We start from the raw sequence: 20,263 nt of genomic DNA, 5'->3' as shown, positions 1-20,263 counted from the left end.
CTTTTATCATTCAAGTGTCAGCGGTGCCTGGGTGGCTCAGTCGGTTGAGCATCTGCCTTCAGCTCAAGTCATGATCTCAGGGTCCTGGAATTGAGCTGCATGTCAAGTTCCCTGCTTAGCAGGGAATCTGCTTGTCCCTCTGCCACTGCCCCTCCCCCAGCTCATGCTCTCTCTCTTACTCTCTCTCAAATAAGTAAAATAAAATAAAATCTTAAAAATCCTTATCATTGAAGTGTCAATTCAAACACCGCTTCATTAGAAAGAACTTAGCTGACTTGACAAGCTAAAGGACCCCTCCTCGTGAAAGATCCTCCTTGTTAAACCATGATGTTTTGTTTTCTTTGTGCAGTGACCACAGACTGAAGGTATCTTTACCATTCTGTTGTTTATTATTTATGTCTCCCCCTGGAATGGAAGCTCGGTGAGAGCATGGATTTTATCTGTCTGGATCCACAAATATACCACAGTATCTACAGAGCCATAGTAGATGTCTGGCACATAGTAGATGTTCAGTAAATCTATTCAATGGTGGGTGATAGAATGGACCTCAAGTAAAGCTGCAACCTTGAAGAGGGGCGGATAAAGACTTTAAAGAGCTGGGTGAGGCTATGAGTTCCACAAAGGCAGTGTTCACTGGCAACTCCCAAGCATTGGGCCTTCTTGACCCATAGATGAGCAAATATTCCATGAACAAATAAAATGGGTGAGTTTCAGTGACCCCTTAGGTCAGGAAAATAAGATAAGGAGGAATTAAAGATGACCTCAGATTTCTGGCTTGGGCTATCCAGGTGTGAGAAATAGAGCTGGAATTGAAACATCAGTCTATCTCACTGTGTCTTCTTTCTGTGCACTGCCTAGACTAGATGGCTGATTCTGACCCTGGAGAAAGAAACTATGACAACATGCTGAAAATGCTGTCAGACCTGAATAAAGACTTGGAAAAGCTACTGGAAGAGATGGAGAAAATCTCAGGTAGGTTGTTTTCCCGCTTATTTCCAGTAGCTCAAATTCTTTCTACACTTCTGAGCTCAAATCAACTACCTTAACAAGGCCTCCCTTGACCACCTCCCAACTTCTATACCATGTAACTACTATATCACAAAATTGACACTACCACTAAATATTGCCTTGAAGTGTTTTCTGATTACTTTATGTGTGTTTGTATCTTATTTCTGCTACTGGACTCTTACCTTCCTGAGGGTAGAAATAGTGATTTCTTTTTTGTAACTGGGCACAGTACCAGACCCAAGCTCAAATGCTCAGCAAATGACAAACAATATTAATATAACACCTGTGAACAGAATTGGAACTTCCTTTCTATGAGTTGTTTAAATAAAGAATTCAGAGTAATAGTGCTAAGACGGATGAGGTGTTGAAATGGGAGGTACAGTTAGTTCAGCAGAATAAAGGAGTAATGGAGTTGAACAAATTTCTCCATTTTGGGAAAAGAATGTTAGTCTGTTATTCAGTATGTTTCCATTAAGTGATAAACATCTGTGGTAGTGATACCATTATAATTTCTTTATTTTTTTAAAGATTTTATTTTTAAGTAATCTCACAACCAATGTGAAGCTCAAACTCATAACCCTGAGGTCAAGAGTCATACGTTCCACCGACTGAGCCAGCCAGGCACCCCCCCATTATAATTTCTTTAATTTGTTCTAATTCAGAATCTGTATAATTCTTTAATTTGTAAGCCTAAGTTATATTAGAGAAAATACTAATATAAAACAAATTTTAGAAAGCATGCATACTCTACTCAAATGAGAAACAAACTATTTTTAAGGATGGTATCAGTTTGCAAATAATCTCCATTTATTACAATAGGCTTTAGAAAATGTCCACTTAGAAATGTTTGCAATTTTTTTGTCTTTGTAGTTGAAAGTTTTTTATATTTTTAAACCACCTTTTTAAAAAGTTCTATAATTCGGGGTGCCTGAGTGGCTCAGTTGGTTAAGTGGCTGCCTTCGGCTCAGGTTGTGATCCTGGGGTCCTAGGATCAAGCCCCGCATGGGGCTCCCACCTCAGTGGGAAGTCTGCTTCTCCCTCTGCCCTTCCTCCAGCTCATGCTCTCTCTAGTACTCTCTCTGTCTCTCAAATAAATAAAATCTTCTTTAAAAAAAAGTTCTATAATTAGTTTTCTACCAAAAGTTATATAATTCCTTCAATCTAATGAAATACTCTCCTAACAGCATTCACTTAGCACCCACTATGTCCTATTCTAGGATTAAAGTTGAATAGAGAGGGGCACCTGGGTGGCTCAGTCAGTTAAGTGTCTGCTCAGTGGGGAGTCTGCTTCTCCCTCTCCCTCTCCCTCTCCCTCTGCCCTTCCCCTGCTTATGCTCTCTCTCTCTCTTTCTCTCAAATAAATAAATGAATAAAATCTTAAATAAATAAACAAACAAACAAGCAAATAAAGTTGAATAGAGATGTCAAATAGAGATGCTCCTTCATCAGAAGAAGTAGGTAGGGGCCAGAAACAGACATCAAGATGACTAATTATAATTTAAATATGTAAATTAAAACACATTTTAATTTTACATTAAAACTATAATCTGGCAAATGCTGATAATGGTATATACCAAGTACTGGGGAGGGAACAGAGAAGAAAGAGAGGCTGATGCTTGGGGAGGCAAGTGAGGTTTTTAACAGAGCATTAGGGAAGGAATTGAGATTGGACAGATGAGGTAGGGATGCTGGAGGTAGACAGGAAGGGCAACCCTATAGAAGAGATAGCCAAAGCTGTGTGCCAGTGAAGGAAAGCCAGGCATAGTCAGGGAACGAGATTAGTGCATGGGAATCACAAGACCACAGGCCAAAGAAAGAAGAGGGTGAAAAGGTGAGAAGGGTCTCAGTGCCAAGCTAAGGAGTTTGACCTTTCTTATTTAGGTAATAGGAAGCCATTTGGGATTTCAAGGAAGACACTTGTGTCTTAGAAAGATACCTCTGGCGGTGCCCGGGTGGCACAGTCAGTTGAAGCTTCTGACTCTTCTTCAACTCAGGTCTTGATCTCAAGATTGTGAGATTGAGCCCCATATGGGGCTCCTCGTTCAGTGAGGAGTCTGGTTGAGTTTCTCTCTCACCTTCTGCCCCTCCCCCCTGCTTGTGCTCTTTTTCTCTCCTCAAATAAATAAATCTTTTAAAGAAAGAAAGAGAGAGGGAGGGAGGAAGGAAGGAAGAGAAAAGGAAGGAAGGCAGGAGAAAAAGAAAGAAAGAGAAAGAAAGAAAGAAAGAGAAAGAAAGAAAGAAAGAAAGAAAGAAAGAAAGAAAGAAAGAAAGAAAGAAAAAGGGAGGGAGGGAGGGAAGGAAGGAACGAACAAACGAACTTCTGGTAACCTAGGAGGGATGATTTGGAAAGGGAAGACTAGAAGAAAGATCATTTAGGAAGCTTTGCAAAACTAAAAGCTAAAAAGGGGGCCCCTTGGGTAGTTTAGTCAGTTAAGCTACCAACTCTTGATTTCACCTCAGATCATGATCTCAGGGTCGTGTGAGATCAATCCCCACATTACATGGAGTCTGCTTAAGATTCTCTCTCTGTCTCTCAAAAATAAATAAAATGAAACAACATGAAAACTAAAATCAACAAAATTTAGTCACCCAGAATTAACTATTCACATTGTTGAACCTTATGGCAAGTCTCTGTCTATGCAAAAATAGAATGAAAGATCAATAGATTGATGCATGAAGGAATCTCTTTTTTTTTATAGATATGCTTTCATTAAAATGGACTCATACTATATAAGCTACTTTTAAAATAGTGTATTCCCCTTAATTTTACTTAAGAATTTAAATTGAAGTGAAAATGAAGAAATTCTTTGCTTTAAGATTTTATTTATTTATTTATTTTATATTTTATTTATTTATTTGAGAGAGAAAGAGCGAGAGTGAGAGAGTACAAGTAGGTGGGAGGGGCAGAGGGAGAAGCAGACTCCTGCTGAGCGGGGAGCCCTACCCGGGGCTTGATCCCAGGACCCCAGGATCATGACCTTACCTGAAGGCAGACGCTCAAACACTGAGCCACCCAGGTGCCCCAAAATTCTTCACTTTAAACAAATATTTCCTCACCATAAAAAATACATTAGCTTCTATAAGATTGTTCCAAAATTAAGAAAGTTTGTGGGAAAATACCAAGGAAACTCATGTTATTTCTTCAGCTATTTCATTTATCTTTGTTCAGGATCTAATAACACTAATCAGTAACATTTATTCGGTACTTATTAAATGCTAGATGCTGTTCTAAGCACTTTACATGAAGTAGTTCATTTAATCCTCACAACATTTTTATGAGCTATCCCTATTTTACAGATGAAGAAATTGAGGCACAACTGCCATTTATTATACTAGTATTTATTCATTATCAACTACAAATAACATTTATATTAATAATATTTACAACACTCACATTCTGTTCTCTAATCATAAATCCTACAGTTGTTGAGATTTACATATTCTGTATTCAGATGGTTCAAATATTTAAACCTAGAAACTATACCTACGGATATCATGTTCCTCGAAGTTGTAAAGGCAGGGGCACCTGGGTGGCTTAGTCAATAGAGTATGTGACTCTTGATCTTGGGGTTGTAGGTTCGAGCCCCATGTTGGGTGTGGGATTACTTAAAAATAAAATTTAAAAAATATATCTACATTTATAACTGGGTGGTAATTTGTTTAGGTGATAATTTTCTTTACAAACTTAGAAGATGTTTTCAGCATTTAGTGGCTCTGTGGAATAGTGTGAAGCCTGCCCATGTGTTTCCTCTTGAAAGTGACTTACTTTTTCTGCCTCTAAGATTCTTTATTCCGAAAGTTCTATACTTCACCAGCATAACATTGGTGTTACTATTCTCTTAACACTTTTCCTGGGATACGTTAGACCTCTAGAGCTGTAGACTTGAGTGTTTTTTTGGTTTTTTGGTTTTGTTTTTGTTTTGAGAGAGAGCATACACATACAAGCGGGGGTAGGGGCAGAGGGAAAGGGAAAGAGAGAGTCTTAGGCAGGCTCCATGCCCAGCACAGAGCCAGATGCAGGGCTCGATTTCACCACCCTGAGATCATGACCTGAGCAGAGATCAAGAGTTGGACGCTAAACTGACTGAACCATTCAGGCGGTCCTTTAGTATTTTTTGTAAGAACTTTTTCATTTATCATATCTTGGGATACTTTTTGTGCTGTTTCTTTGGTTTACTTCTTCAGAAATCCAGGTATTCATATTGTACATCTCTTTTTGTGTTTTCCTCTTTATCATCATCTCTGTAATCTGTTTTATTACTTTGTCATTTTCCATTTTATTTTCTGTTGGTTCCTCAAGACTGTTCCTCTAGTCCCTGACTGTGCTGTTGCAGAACAAATTGTTTGTTCGTTTTCGGTCTCTGACGTAGAAAACTGATTTTATCATACCGCTCAGCTCATGGTACGTTATGATCATTGGCCCATGAAGGACCCCTCTAGTTTATTTTTTTATTCATTCCCTTCTTCCCGTAGCCCATTCCCTTTCCTCTCTCCCATAGACAACAATTCTAATACATACTTTTGTGTGTGTGTGTTCTTGTGAAATGTATATTGCTATTTTATAAATTTATTTTAAATTTCTATAAATAGTATTGTGTTATATGTCTCGTGCTATTTTTTTCATTCAGAACCATGTATGTCAGCTCTTTCCAAGGTGCTATATATACATCCAATCTATTGCTTTTAAATGCTGAGAAGTTCGCACATGCAGTAGTGTACGTCATTCATAGCCAGGATCGGCTAAGCCGCGTGGGTGATAACATGGAAGTTAAAGCTCAGGCCATCTATAGGACCTGTGGATGAAGACAAATTCTCAGGGAAGGGCATTTGGGCCAGGAGAGCATCTCAATATGTATTTATTTTTCCGTATTTGAGCTTAATTGGATTTCTAGGCTTTTTCCTCCAGCCTTTCCTATTTTTTTTATTATTGTTTTATTAAACCTTTGCATTGAATACTTTTGTTTATTCACTTTTATTCCTTTTTTATTTCTTTTTAAGTCATGAAAACATTTGGGGCTGTGAATTTATCTCTAGATATTTTTACTGCAATCCATAAGAATTGATAAATTGTGTTCTTGTTTTTTATTGTTAAGTCATCTTTATTTAGGTATAATTTACAAACAATAAAATAAGCACATTTTAAGTGTGCAGTTCAGTGAGTTTTGCCAAATGTATACACCAGTGTAACCCACACAACTGTCAAAATACAGAATATTTGTATCACTCTGAAAGTTTTTCTTCTGCCCCTCCCCAGTCATTTCCCACTCCTCCTTCCCCAGTACCAGGCAACAACTGATATAATTGCCTAGAGTTTCATATAAATGGACTTACACAGTATATATTTTTGTGTCTGGCTTCTTTTGCTCAGCAGGTCCAGTCAGCCTAGTATCATCAATGTAATGGACCAGCTTGATGTCCTGTGGAAGAGAATGGCATTAAATGTCCCTGCCCACTAAATTGTGACACAGAGCTGGAGAGTTGATACACCTGAGTTAGGGTAGTGAAGATGCGTTGTTAGTGTTGTCAGCAGAAAACAACTGCTTCTGGTGGCCTTTACTAATAAGTACAGAGAAAAAGCATCTGCCAGATCAATAGCTGCGTATCAGATATCAGGGTGCGTTAATTTGCTCAAGCCACAATACCTCATCTGGAATGGCGGCTACAACTGGAGCCACCGTCTGACTGAGTTCAGAATAATTCACTGTCATTCTCTAAGATCTGTCTTCAGTTCAGGTCAGATAAGCAAATTGAATGGGAATCTGGTGAGAATTACCCCCTGCATCTTTCAAATCCTTACTCGTGGCACCAATCTCTGCCATCCCTCCAGGAATGCAGTGTTGCTTTTGCTTTACTGCTTTCATAGGCAGAAGCAGTTCTAGTGGTTTCCACTTGGCCTTCCCTACCACACTACCCCTCACTCCATGGATCAGGGAATAAATGTGGGGATTCTCCCAGTTGCCAAGTGATCTATTTCAGTTATGCATACTGAAACTGGGAAAATTTTCACAAATTGAGCCCACTGTGAGACAGACTTGAGCTAGAATTCCATTGACAACCTGACCTCCCTAAGCCCCTATTCTGACTGGCAGATCACTCTACTGATGGCTAGTGATGTTCTGGATCTCCAGGAATTAGTATCAATTCAGAGCCAGTGTCCAGTAATCCCCAAAACGTCTGATTATGTCCCTTTTCCCAGTGTACAGCCCTGCAACAGTATTGTGATAAGGTCCCTGTTCCTAAAGCTGGTCGTCACAGAAGGAAGAAAAATAACTAAAAAGTAATTACTTTTCTGGGCTCCTCTGCTGGGAGCCTGCCTCTTCCTCTCCCACTCCCCCTGCTTGTGTTCCCTCTCTCGCTGGCTGTCTTTTTCTCTGTCAAATAAATAAATAAATAAATAATCTTTAAAAAAAAAAAAAAAAGGAGGGGAGCGCCTGGGTAGCTCAGTCGTTAAGCATCTGCCTTTGGCTCAGGGTGTGATCCCAGAGTCCTGGGATCGAGCCCCACATCGGGCTCCTCCTCTGGGAGCCTGTTTCTCCCTCTCCCACTCCCCCTGCCTGTGTTCCCTCTCTCGCTGGCTGTCTTTCTCTCTGTCAAATAAAAAAAAAAATCTTAAAAAGTAATTACTTTTGATGAATATTAAGATTGAATAGTTTACCTGGTACTATGAGATAGCCAAGAAGGGGACTTAATTTTAAAAAAAGGGGAGCCAAGAAAGGCATCCTAGAGTAAATGACTTCTCATCTAAGACTAAAATATGGGCGTGAGTTAAAAAGGAGCAGGTTTGAAAGGAGATGGGGGAACGTGAGTTCAGTTATGGACATGCTGAGTTGGAAGTATCAGTTTTACATGGAGGTGAAGGTGTTCTACACACTGTCAAAAATGTGATCATAGAGCCCAATGTAAATTGGTACAGCCATGTGAGCATAGCTGCCTTCCAAATACATGAAATGATAAGCCACTGGGAGTGAAAGTCCCCAGAAACAGGAGTCAACATATTTAGATCTCCACAGACTGTAGATGATGTCAGATGCAGAGTGTAAGTAGCTGTGTATAAAAGGTCTGAAGAGGTAATGGCTGCAAGTACAAAGATGAGCATAAAAGAAACTCAGGAATAGACAGATTGAAAAACAAAAACAAAAACAAATGGAGCCTCTCAAAAGGAAAAGTAAAATTGTAAGATAAAAAAGAAATCAACAACAGTTGAAGAAATAAACAATTGGAAAATAATGCATCAAAAAGAGATAAAGTAAAAGTATGAAGAGATAAAGAGACTTGTGATGTAGACCAAGAAGGTCTAACGTATATCTAGTTGGAGTCTCAGGGGAAAAGACATGAGAGACAGTGGAACAATAACAATATATTAACAATATAATGTCTCTGAGTTTCCCAGAACTGATGAAAAATGAAATCACAAATCCAAGAAACAAAACACATCCAAAGCAAAATAAAATGATATCTATACCTAGACACATAATAGCAAAACTTCAGAACACCGAAGACAGAGAGAAGAACTACAGGAAAGCAGAGAGAAAGAAAACAGAAGGAGTGACCGCTTGAGTGGAATTTTCGGCAATAATCATGAGAACCACAAATTAGTGGAATAATATCTAAATGTCATAAAAACACTATTGACCCAGAATAATGGATCCAGCAAAATTTTCTTTCAATAATGAGGGGAAGATAGGGCTACTACTGGGGTCAGCTTGGAGGCTGGCTGCCAATTTATGAAGAGTGTCTAGAACATATATTATTAGAAATAATAAAGCTTAGCAAGGCGGCTGCAGATAAGATCAGTATACAAAAGTTAATTGCATTTTTACATACTAGCAACAAAGAATTAGAGCACATTTTTAAAAGGCATTTACAACAGTAACACACACTCACACACACAGGTGTGTGCGCACACACACATCTATGAATTCCCCTGGAAAAAAATTAACAAGAAATGTACAAGGCCTATATGCAGAAAATTATAAAACTTGACTAACAGAAGATACTAAAGATCAAATAAACGGAGCTATAGCGACATTCGTGAATAGAAAGACTTAAAGCAATCAATGCGTCTATTCTCCCCAAATTTCATCCTAGGCTTTAAAGTAGTTTTAGTGAAAATCCTAATAGGGTTTTTCATGGAACTTGACAAGTTTATTCTAAAACATTTATGAGAGACTTAAGAGCCAAAAATAGCTGCTATATTTCTGAGGAAGACAAGGACAGGGGATTTACCCTACCATTAGCAAGATTTATCATAAAACCGTATAGTTAAGGGGCGCCTCGGTGGCTCAGTTGGTTAAGCGTCTGCCTTCGGCTCAGGTCATGATCTCAGAGTCATGGGATCGAGCCCCACATTGGGCTCCACGCTCAGCGGAGAGCCTGCTTCTCCCTCTGCCCTTCCTTGTGCTCTCTCTTTCTGTCTCAAATAAATAAAATCTTAAAAAGATATATATTTTAAAACTGTATGGTTAAGATAGTGTCATGTTGACTTAGGAATAGAGAAGTTGAGCAACAGAATACAATGGAGAGCCCAGAAACAGACACACACGCACTCACACAGACATACACACATGACACATTCATATACACACATATACACATTTGCACACACGTAACACGCACACTGTTATACACACACAAGAATTTTTATTTATTTATTTTATTTGTTTATTTGACAGAGAGAGAGAACACGCGAGCAGCAGAGGGAGAGGGTGAAGCAGGAGCCTGATGCTGGACTCGATCCCAGGACTCTGGGATCATGACCTGAGCCGAAGGCAGATGCTTAACCAACTGCGCCCCCAGGCGCCCAAGAATTTTTATATGTAACAGAGGTGAAATGGCAGATCAGTGGAGGAAAAGGAGGAACTATTTAATAAGTAATCTGGAGAAATTGGTTATCCGTAAGAATAAAAATTTGAAAAGGATTCCTACCCACGTATACACACAATAGCGTCAGAATGATGAAAACTTTGTCAAAAATAAGTATAAAACATGGGAAGAAAATAGGGGAGAGTATCTTGTGACTTTGAGGGTAGGGTAGAATTTCTTCTTAAACAAGAGGCAAATACTAAACACAGAATAAAGGATTGGTAGACTGAGGGGCGCCTGGGTGGCTCAGTCAGTTAAGTGTCTGCCTTCGGCTCAGGTCATGGGCCCAGGGTCATGGGATTGAGTCTCAAGTCAGGCTCCCTACTCAGTGGGGAGCCTGCTTCTTCCTCAGCCTGCCACTCCCTCTGCTTGTGCTCTCTCTCTGCTCTCTCTGTGTCAGGCAAATAAATAAAAATCTTTAAAAAAATAAAAATAAAAGATTGATAAATTGAGCTACATTAACAATAAGACCTTCATCAAAAGGTAATTTAAATGTCACTTTCTCAGTGAAGTTTCCTGAGCGCCCTTCTTAAAATTGCAAATCCTTTTTCCCCTGCCACTCTCAACCCTCCTTCATTGATTTTTCTTCTCAGTACTTACTGCCTTTTAACATACTACGTAAGTTTACTTATTGTTATTTATTATATAATGGTCATGAGGACAAGACTTTTTGACATTTTTTCTCATTGCTCCAACCCCAGAGCTTAAATAGGTGCTGACCCATACCAGGTATTCAGTAGATATTGTTTAAATGAATGAATGTGTCTTAGCTCCCTGACTTTTTAATGCATTTTTTTAAAGATTTTATTTCTTTATTTATTTGTCAGAGAGGGAGCCAGAGCACAAGCAGGGGGAGCTCCAGGCAGAGGGAGAAGCAGACTGCCCACTGAGCAGGGAGCCTGACTCGATTCCAGGGTCCCAGAATCATGACATGAGCCAAAGGCAGATGCTTAACCAGCTGAGCCACCCAGGCATCCCAACTTTTTATGTATTTTAAGAAAGCTTATATCTTAATCTTCTTGACATTGTCCTTGCCTAGAACAGTGCTAACAATGAAATAGGTATTGGAGTATGATTGTCTCCTTAGTACCTCCTTACATGGCACAGTGAGGAAAATGGGTTTTTTTCAATTTCTGATTGATAATAAATAATCCCCTCTCTACCATAGTGGGTCCTTCATTTATTGTTTTCTGATGATTTTGGTTTTGTTGATTTGTTTTTCTTAGTGGTTCTCTGGCGGAGAGTTTGGCTTACTTCTCAGTTCACAGCATGTTATCATCACTGATCCATATAACAACCTTCGCTTATTTGTTTACATTCTTTTATTTCCATTTCTTTTTTTTTTCTTATCCCCTTTCTGTGTGTTTTTGTAAATTTTGTACTTTTGTTTTTATGCATATATTTTTAAGTTACATAAACTATATTGCATTTTATCTCCAACCTGTACCTTCCTTTATAAACTCAGCTGTATTATGAATATCTATTTGAGGGGCATCTGGGTGGCTCAGTCGCTAAGCGTCTGCCTTCAACCCAGGGCATGATCCCGGGGTCCTGGGATCGAGCCCCGCATAAGGCTCCCTGTTGCGCTGCGAAGCCTGCTTCTTTCTCTCCCACTCCCACTGCTTGTGTTCCCTCTCTCGCTAGCTATGTCTCTCTCTCTGTCAAATAAATAAATAAAATCTTTAAAAAAAATGAAGATCTATTTGAGTAGAGTTCCAGACTTTCTTCATATGCTTATTAGTCTTTTGGATTTCTTCTTATGGACCATAAGAAGTAGTGTACTGTAGGTAGTTAAAAATATGGACTCTGGTGGGGTGCCTGGCTGGCTCAGGCAGTAGCGTATATGACTCTTGATTTTGGAGTCATGAGTTCAAGCCCCATGTTGTGTGTAGAGCTTACTTAAAAATAAATAACCAGGGGTTCCTGGGTGGCTCAGTCAGTTAAGTGTACAACTCTTAGTATTGGCTCAGGTCATGGTCTCGCGGTCGTGGAATTGAGCCCCACGTCATGCTCAGCAGAAAATCTGCTTCAAATTCTCTCTCCCTCTCCCTCCCACTCACTCTCTCTCTCTCAAATAAATAAATAAAATTTAAAAAAAATGTTAGGTGAAATTCACACACCATATAATTAACCATTTTATTTTTTTAAAGATTTTATTTGAGAAAGAGTGAATGAGAGAGAGAGTATGAGAGGGGGGAGGGTCAGAGGGAGAAGCAGACTATGTATATATATACATATATATACCCGTATACCACACTATTTTTTAAAATATGACCTAATAGGGGAGCATCTGGGTGGCTCAGATGGTTAAGCGTCTGCCTTTGGCTCAGCTCATGATCTCAGGGTCCTGGGATCGAGTTCTGCTTTGGGCTCCTGCTCAGCAGGGAGTCTGCTTCTCCCTCTCTCTCTCTTCTGGCTTTTATTTTCTAAAATTGACTTAGCTATTAGATCTTTCTTTGTTCACATACATTATTTAATTTACAAATACTGATAGTTTGTTTTTTGTTTGTTTGTTTTAGAGAAAAAGAGAGCGCACAAGTGGAGGGAGGGGCAGAGGGAGAGGGAGAGAGAATCTGAAGCAGATTCCCTGCTAAGTGCGGATCCTTTGTTGTCATGGTGGGGCTTGATCTCAGGACTCTGATAGTATTATCTCTTACCTTCCAATCCTTACACCTGTACTTCTTTTTAAATTATTTATTCCATTTACCAGCATCTCCTATACCAGTAACATTGTTAGGTATCCTTGTTTGATCCCAGTTTTAAAAGGAATATATACATTGTTTCTCCATTAAATATAATGTTCCTTGTAGGTTTTGGTATATTACTTTTAATAAGTTAAGGGTGTCTCATTCTATTTCCAGTTTGTTAGAATTTTTATTTTTTTAATTATAAATAGGTATTAAACTTTGTTAACTGCCTTTTTTTTGCCTTTAACTGGGATATTCCTCTGATTTCCCCTTTTTTATTAATGTGATTACACTGATTGGTTTTCTGATACTCAGTCATCCTTGAATTTCTTTTACAAACTCTACTTGATCATAACATACTATTTTAACTCACTGTTAGATTTGATTAGTTCATATTATATTTAGAGTTTTACATCTATATTGGTATAAAACAGACTTATGATTTTTTCATATAATCTTTGATTTTAGCACAAACCAGCTTAGGGAAAATTGCGTTTTAATTTTTGCTTATCTGTGTTCTCAATTTTCCTATAATGTAAATGGAAAGCTTCTATACCCATACAGTGTGATTATCAGTCTTCTTTTCCTAATTTCTGGAATCACTTGTATTATATAAGAATGAACTGTTCTTTCAAAGTTTGGTAGAATTCAACTGTAAGACCATCTGGGGCCTGAGACTGGGAGGTAGAACTTCACCATTTACATTTTAAAATGTTGATTGGTCTATTGTGCCAAAGGTGGGAATTTGCATATGGCTGTAAACCCCAGGCCCATCTCTGTCCCTTCATCGCATGATTCAGCTGGCCCTCTTATCATTGTTCCTTTACTCTCTGGTCTCCATTTTTACCTTCCAGGCCCACCCAGCAAATTCACTAAGCGATACCCTCCCCTGTCCTGCAGCAGATTCTTGGAGCACTTTATTTGCACCCTTTATCGAACCCTGCATGTAGCTGTACATCTTGACCACTGTTTCTTAATTTCTCTGGGAGAACTTCAACCTTACCAGAAGGTTATCAGAGTATTTGGGGTGAGCCCTAACTGGCTTCTTAGAATACCTGCTGTTCAGGCTTTTCCAGAGATGATGACCTTGACTTGACTAAGGTGCAGACCTTACCAAAATCTCACAGAGAGAGCCTGCCCTTACCGCCTGGTTTAAAGTAAGATTCCTCCTACCCGTTTCTCCGTCACAACACACACTGCTTATCGCCTTCACAACCTGTGACTGCCCTCTGTGTCCCTTCTGTCCCCTCCCACGGCAGCCAGCGCCGAGGCTTCATGAAGGCAGGGTGTGTCTGTCTCCTACACTGCTGTATTGCCAGGGCTGCCGTGGCAAAATGCCGGCACAAACGTGCTCACTAAGTATTGAATGAATGAAAAACTCAAGAGACATGTATTTCTGGAGAGTTTTCTGATGATCATGAATCCTTCCTATTCTATGTATTCTGAATTTTCTTCCTTGGACCAAATCAAAGAGGGCTTTGCTCTCAATACAGTGTTTCGGTGTCTCATTGACTTGCCTGCTCAGAGCTGTGCTTCGGCGCTGGGCCCCGCGCTCACATGTAGCTATAGTCATAGGGGAACCACCTTGCGTTTAAAGTAGGGACCCAGTCAGTTGAGCAGCCGACTCTTGATTCTGGCTCTGGTCGTGATCTCAGGGTCCTGGGAGCTTCAGCTCTGGCGTCAGGCTCTGTGCTCAGTACAGGGTCTGCTTGAGATTCTCCCTCTCTCTCCCTCTGCCCCTCCCCCCCTAAAAATAAATAATCTTTTAAAAAATAAAATAGGATGTTGTCAAGGACATTTTCAACTATAATACATACGTCTCAAAAAATATACCTATCAGAAATTTTTTCTTAGGATAAAAGTGTCTTAATGGTTTGTTTTTATTTTATGGTCACTGAGTCTTAAACCTGAGCGTGTTTCCTCTGCTTTGGCCTTAGGAAACTCAGAGACAGAATTCCAGCTACCATGTGGAACCACATGAGACTCATTTCTGCAAGCTCTTTTTTTTCTCCTAAATTTTTATTTCTTACCACCCTAACCCTGTTCCCTGAGTATCTCAATTATTCATTTTGTAGTAAGAGTTTCTCCCGTCTTGAACACCCTAATGTGTTCTAGGCAAATTACATATATCCTCCATTTAATCTTCATAGCAAGCCGTGAGATTGGGATGTTGTCTGTCCTTTACAAATGAGGTTAATAAATTTAAGTCACTTGTTCCTGGTCACATAGGTAGCAAGCGGAGAGCCCAGAAGCCAACTGCTCTGACTCCCAGCTGCATGCTCCATCTGCTGTCCAGGTGGTCTGGAAGGGTGGTCTACTTACCAAGATACAGGTTCCTGGGCACCACTCCTAACCTGCTAAATCAGAACCTCTTTGAGGGGCACCTGGGTGGCCAAGTCATTAAGCATCTGCCCTCAGCTCAGGTCATGATCCTAGGGTCCTGGGATTGAGCCCCACATCCGGCTCCTTGCTCTGGGGGAGCCTGCTTCTTCCTCTCCCTCTGTCCTTGCTTGTGTTCCCTCTCTGTCTCTCTCTGTGTGTCAAAAAAATAAAATCTGGGGCGCCTGGGTGGTGCAGGCATTAAGCATCTGCCTTCAGCTCAGGGCGTGATCCCGGCGTTACGGGATCGAGCCCCACATCAGGCTCCTCCGCTATGAGCCTGCTTCTTCCTCTCCCACTCCCCCTGCTTGTGTTCCCTCTCTCGCTGGCTGTCTCTATCTCTGTCAAATAAATAAATAAAATCTTTAAAAATAAAATAAAATAAAACCTTAAAAAAAATAACCTCTTTGAGTTGTGGGAGGAGCCAGTAACCTGCACTTCAACAGGTGTCCCAAGTGACTCTCATGCATCCAAAAGCTCCAGAATTCCTGTACAAGCTATATGCCCTCTGTCTGTTGAGACTCTGCATATAGCTTTTCTAACAATTCTTCCCTAACCAAACAGATATCACTTGCTATAAAACACCAGGTCTGTCATGCTGCTGACCTCGGTCGTGTGTAGATTTTCATATGCAATTATTATGATTCATTCTACCTATCCTTCTTTGGACTGGCCCTAATGAAACACAGAGGTACCCAGATAGAAGTGGGCAGGCATCCCAGGCCACTATACATATGGTAACATGAGGCTCAGGACCTTGCTGGAGTAAGAGTAGTCGCCCCTACATGAGCTTGGATAGGCGTTATGACTCCTCGGAGTTCACCCTGCAACCACTAGCTGCGAGCTGTTGACGAGTAAGGACTTAAGTTTGCTCTAATTCTTCCTAACGTTTTATAGCAGACTGGCCTCCAGCCTTAATGTCATGGGCTGATGCATCCAGAAGTTCAGACCTGCGTGAGTTCAGAGAAGTCTCAGTACTGCACTGTGTAGGGAGAAGTTTTAATAGGGGTTTTTATGAACCCTGTAGCATGTAGCCTGCCAGTTTCCTCTCCTTAGAGAAATTGGGTAACTCAGCAGGATCTAGTCCCTGGGATGCTCAGCATGGTTGGAGGCATGTGGCCCTCCCGGGGGCGCTCCAGAGCCCCAGCCCCACTCTGTGGCCTGATCGGGGCCTGTCTGGTTGTTGCAGTGCAAGCCACGTGGATGGCCTACGACATGGTGGTGATGCGCACCAACCCCGCGCTGGCAGAGTCCATGCGCCGGCTGGAGGACGCGTTCCTCAACTGCAAGGAGGAGATGGAGAAGAACTGGCAAGAGCTGCTCAATGAGACCAAGCACAAACAGTAGGCCCCCTGCCCACCCACGGCCACCATGCTGCCGTCTGCTGATGTGGAGAAGCCCCTGAGGCACGGAGTCTTCTCTGCTGGCAGAGTAACAGCGACCGAAATATAGAGCTATATGAACAGTACTGTTTCTCAATAAACTTATTTTTAAGAACAACCTGAGGACCCCTTTCTGTCCTACCCAGCAGCATATCGAAGCTTGTGAACAAAAAATGAGAATTAGAAGATGTGGTGCTTTGAATGAATTAAACGTACTTAGTGCCAGTAGCACCAAGCATAGAATAAAAAGCAAACATGGGGCCAGAGAGGGACAAACCAGGTCAGAGGGTCGGACAGGCAGCAGTATCAGTCAGATTTATTTACCTTCCGATGGTGGATTCCAGAGTAGGCAAAGGGGAACATTATTTATTCATCCCGGGCACTGTGCTAGGTGCTCACTTATGTGACCTTATGTTCTCACAACTCTCCTGAGTAACAGATGTTCATTATTCCCATTTCACAGATGAGAAGAATGAAATTAGATGTCTCTTCTAAGTCCACAGCGAACAAGGGGAAGAGCTCAGCGGAAACCTGGGTCTCACAGAAGAACGGGGGTTGCTGGGAAGTGAGGCTGGCTTCTAGAGCAGGTGGGCGAGACCCCACAGAGGGGCATGAGCCCAAGCGGTCCTGGCCAGGCCTGGGTTGGGGTTACAGGCGGGGGCTGCAGACCGCAGAACGGTTTCATAGACAAGGGTTCTGGGCCTCTGGGGACCAATTAGACAAAGGAGGGCTACAGAGTTGTTCCTAGGAAGAGCCAAGCCAGGCTCCCGAGGCCTGAGGCAAGCACGTTTTCCTGGGGAATTTTCTGTTCCTTGTTCCCCCTTCCCACTCCCTTATAGACTCCTTGCCCAGCTTGGAGCCCTAGGGACAGAACACAGGAAGTGTGACTGTGTTTCTAGCCACGTCCTTCCTCTGCTCAGCAGTCACTCAGCTCCTGCACAGGCCAAATCCTGGTCCTTGAGGACACATCAGTCCCTGGTTCTCAGAGTAGCAGTAGACCCACAGACCGATGTTTTTCCAGGCAGTGCAGTGCTGGGAGAGGGAGCTGGGCCCTGAAGCCCAGAGAAGGAGAACCATCCTGGAGGAGGAGCTGTGTGAGCCGCTGAGGTGTGAGGGCAAGAACTAAGTCCTACAGACAGTAGCCGGTATGCTGTGGTGGGAGGGTGGGAAGCAGGCTAGGGAGGCCCTTCAACCAGCTCACAGGTACAAGGAGCCTGAGCTCCCAGGCAGAGAAATCTCTCTTACCGGGTGGGGAGTATGGAAGGGGTAAATCACGAGTCGTCTTATAACAGAAAAAGAAAGCTGTCCCAGAAACAACGCCAGAAAGTTCTGGATCCCAGCCACCTTCTGTGCCCCAGCTGCCCTCAGACCCCCAGCCCCCGGGTCTCCCTGGGGAGCAGCAGCTCAGAGGGCAGTCTGCAGTGCATCAGTGGCAGGCAGAGTCAGGATGAATGGACAGAGGACCCCCTTACTCCCCAGAGGAAAGGGCTGCAGCTCCCTGGCCTGGAACTGGGCAGTCCCCTCGGAGACCGTAAAGGTGGCTGTGACCTGGTGGTTGAGGCAGTAAATGGTGTTGCCCAGCGCGGTGCAGTGGAGCGGGGCCGGGTCGGGCAGGGGCAAGGAGGCCGCCCGGCTCCAGGAGCCGGTCACGGTGTTGTAGCGCATTACCGCAGCGCCCACGCCCCGCAGAAGGTCGAAGCGGTAGAGGAAGCCTCCCAACGCCACCATGTCGCTGGAACGCCGGTGGCTGGCGCTGTAGGGGCACTCATCCCACGCATCCTTCCCAGGGCTGTACCTCAGCAGGCGGTAGAAGAGGTGGCCCCCAGTGACATAGATGTCCCCGCGGCAGGCCACAGCCTCGTGCGCCACAGGGAAGGTACCCGCAGGGAGGGGCGCACGCGAGGTCCAGGCATCCGTGCGCGGGTCATAGCGCTCCATGCTATACAGGCACTCGCCACCGATGGCGTAAAGCAGCCCGTCCAGGGCCACCAGCTTGAGCTGGGCACGGGCCTGCTGCATGGGCCGCACTCGGCTCCAGATGTTGGTCAGCGGGTTGTAGCAGAAGACCTCGTTGGAGCAGACGGCCTTGGCCCCAGAGCCACGGATGCCGCCCGCCAGGAACAGGTAGTTGTGCATGGTGCAGAGACCGCAGCCCCGCAGCGGGGCCTCCTCCGGCACCTGAGTCAGGGGTCGCCAGGTGTTTTCTCGGGGGTTGAACACGTGCAGGTGCGTGCGGGGAGGCAGGGGTGCAGGCCCTGCGGTAGGAGCCTCCTCCCCACAAGGGCCCCTGGTGAGCCCCGAGCGGCTCACCTGGTAGAGGCTGGGCAGCACAAGGACCCCCAGCACCGCCTGGCCCGGCCAGTCGAAGGCTCAGGATGCGCTCCCGGTCGCCCGCTCAGCTGCCGGTAGAGGTTCGGTCTCCCAGCACGTGCAGCAGGTTGTGCTCATCAAGGCATAGGTCTCCTGTGCCAGGCGGGGGGCTCCCCGTGCCGCTGGGCGAAGGCCAGGACGTCCAGGCAGTTGCCCAGGTCCAGCCGTTGTCGCGGAGCTGCTGCTGAAGCCGGCTCGGACAGGGAGCTGGGCCTCCGCGGCCCCTCCACCACCCCCCAGCTCCCCGGCCTCTGCAGAAGCACCATGAGCTTTCGGGTCTCTTTCTGCTTTTCGATGAAGACTACCCCGCTGCCTGCAGGGCGGGGCTTCTCCCCTGGAGCCTGTCCCTGGCGCCTCGGTGGTGGCAACGCCTGGCTCACCCCACGCTCAGAGCTCTCTGCTCTTTCACACACGCTGCGTTTCCGTGGCTGTGGGACCCGCGGCGAGGCGCCCCCCCCAGTGGGGGAGGGTTCGGGGCCAGGTTGCGGCGGCTCAGGGGGCTGTGATGGGGCTCTGGGCAGCCTCCGCTGCCCGCCTTCTGCACGCTTCTCCTCCACTGCATCGCCTCTCAGAGCTGAGGGAGGGTCTGGGGTGGGAGCCTCCTTGGTCTCTAAGCTGCTCGGCTGTGGCTGACGTCCAGCCTCAGCCACGCCCCCTGTGTCTGCCCCTGGGACCATTCCATCTGAGGAGCCATTCCTGACCTCCAGGCGGGGGGCTTCGCCTTCAGGGGGAGAACCAGACTCTCTGTTCTCAGAGGGTGCACCAGTGCTGGGATCTCTAGGGCTCCCGGGAGCTGCCCTTGGGGCTCTCCCTTGGGGTCTCTCTTGCCTGGGGAAAGGGTGACTCCTAAGAACCATGGAAATAAGGTTTTCCCAGCTGGTTGAGATTTGCTCCTCCTGCTTGTCCTTGTGGAGAGCCACACTGTGCTCCTGGGACATAGGCCTTGACCCACTACTGGGGGCACAGGATGGGGCTGGGGCTGGGGCCAGGGATGGGGTTGGGGCTGACTCTAGGGCTGGGGATGCGGCTGAGGCTTGGGCTGCGGCTGGAATTGGGGCTGGGGCTGGGGCTGCAGCGGGGGCTCTCACTGCACTGAGAGTTTCATCCTCCGCAGGACCCTGGCTAACTCTGAGGTACAAAGAGTCTGAAGGAGAGATCAGAAGAGTTGGGCCTTCAGGTAAGAGACCTCCGTGGGGACGCGCTGTCAGAGGGGAAGCCAAGGGTGGAAGGGGCGTAGGGATGCGTGGGGAGGGCATGGCTGAGGGACTCAGGGAGGGGACGCTGCAGGCTGTGTCTGTGGAGGGCTTTCCTCTGTCCCCACCACCTCCTTCCCGCTCACTGCTAGACTGCCCCTGGCCTTGTTGGGATTCTTTCCCGTCTCTGATGCCGTGGCCCACTTGCTCCTCTGTCCCACCCGGCCCTGAGCTGAAGAAAGAGCCAACTTCAGAGCCGTCAGCCCCAGCCTTTTCCGCATTGCTGGCGTCTGTGGTCCCCCACCCTTGAGACAAGAGTGGGTGTCCACACTGCGACCCCCCTGGCCATGGGCCCATGGAGCCTGGGGCCTGGCTGAAGCTC

At 44.5% G+C, this 20,263-nt stretch overlaps 2 protein-coding genes across 2 annotated transcripts in view; one reads left to right on the top strand and one right to left on the bottom strand.

Moving 5' to 3' along the window:
* Nucleotides 1-622: 622 nt before the first annotated feature.
* On the top strand, nucleotides 623-16,351 carry SYCE3 (synaptonemal complex central element protein 3). The gene is made up of 2 exons (XM_008702859.1): nucleotides 623-972; nucleotides 16,126-16,351. Exons 1-2 carry the CDS (start codon nucleotides 864-866, stop codon nucleotides 16,281-16,283), a joined length of 267 nt encoding a protein of 88 aa, XP_008701081.1. The 5' UTR covers nucleotides 623-863; the 3' UTR covers nucleotides 16,284-16,351.
* Nucleotides 16,352-17,635: 1,284 nt separating this feature from the next.
* The window catches only part of KLHDC7B (kelch domain containing 7B), a 6,014-nt gene continuing 3,386 nt past the window's right edge, over nucleotides 17,636-20,263 (bottom strand). Inside the window, 5 exon segments of the mRNA XM_040637103.1 lie at nucleotides 17,636-18,674; nucleotides 18,676-18,760; nucleotides 18,763-18,796; nucleotides 18,799-19,832; nucleotides 19,994-20,186. Of these exon segments, the coding sequence (XP_040493037.1) occupies nucleotides 17,723-18,674; nucleotides 18,676-18,760; nucleotides 18,763-18,796; nucleotides 18,799-19,832; nucleotides 19,994-20,186 (2,298 nt within the window). The 3' untranslated portion in view covers nucleotides 17,636-17,722.

This window comes from Ursus maritimus, unplaced genomic scaffold (assembly GCF_017311325.1).
Source record: "Ursus maritimus isolate PB19 unplaced genomic scaffold, ASM1731132v1 scaffold_21, whole genome shotgun sequence".
NCBI lineage: Eukaryota > Metazoa > Chordata > Mammalia > Carnivora > Ursidae > Ursus > Ursus maritimus.
Note: the sequence above shows the minus strand (reverse complement) of the source record. Positions and strands in the feature narration are given on the sequence as shown.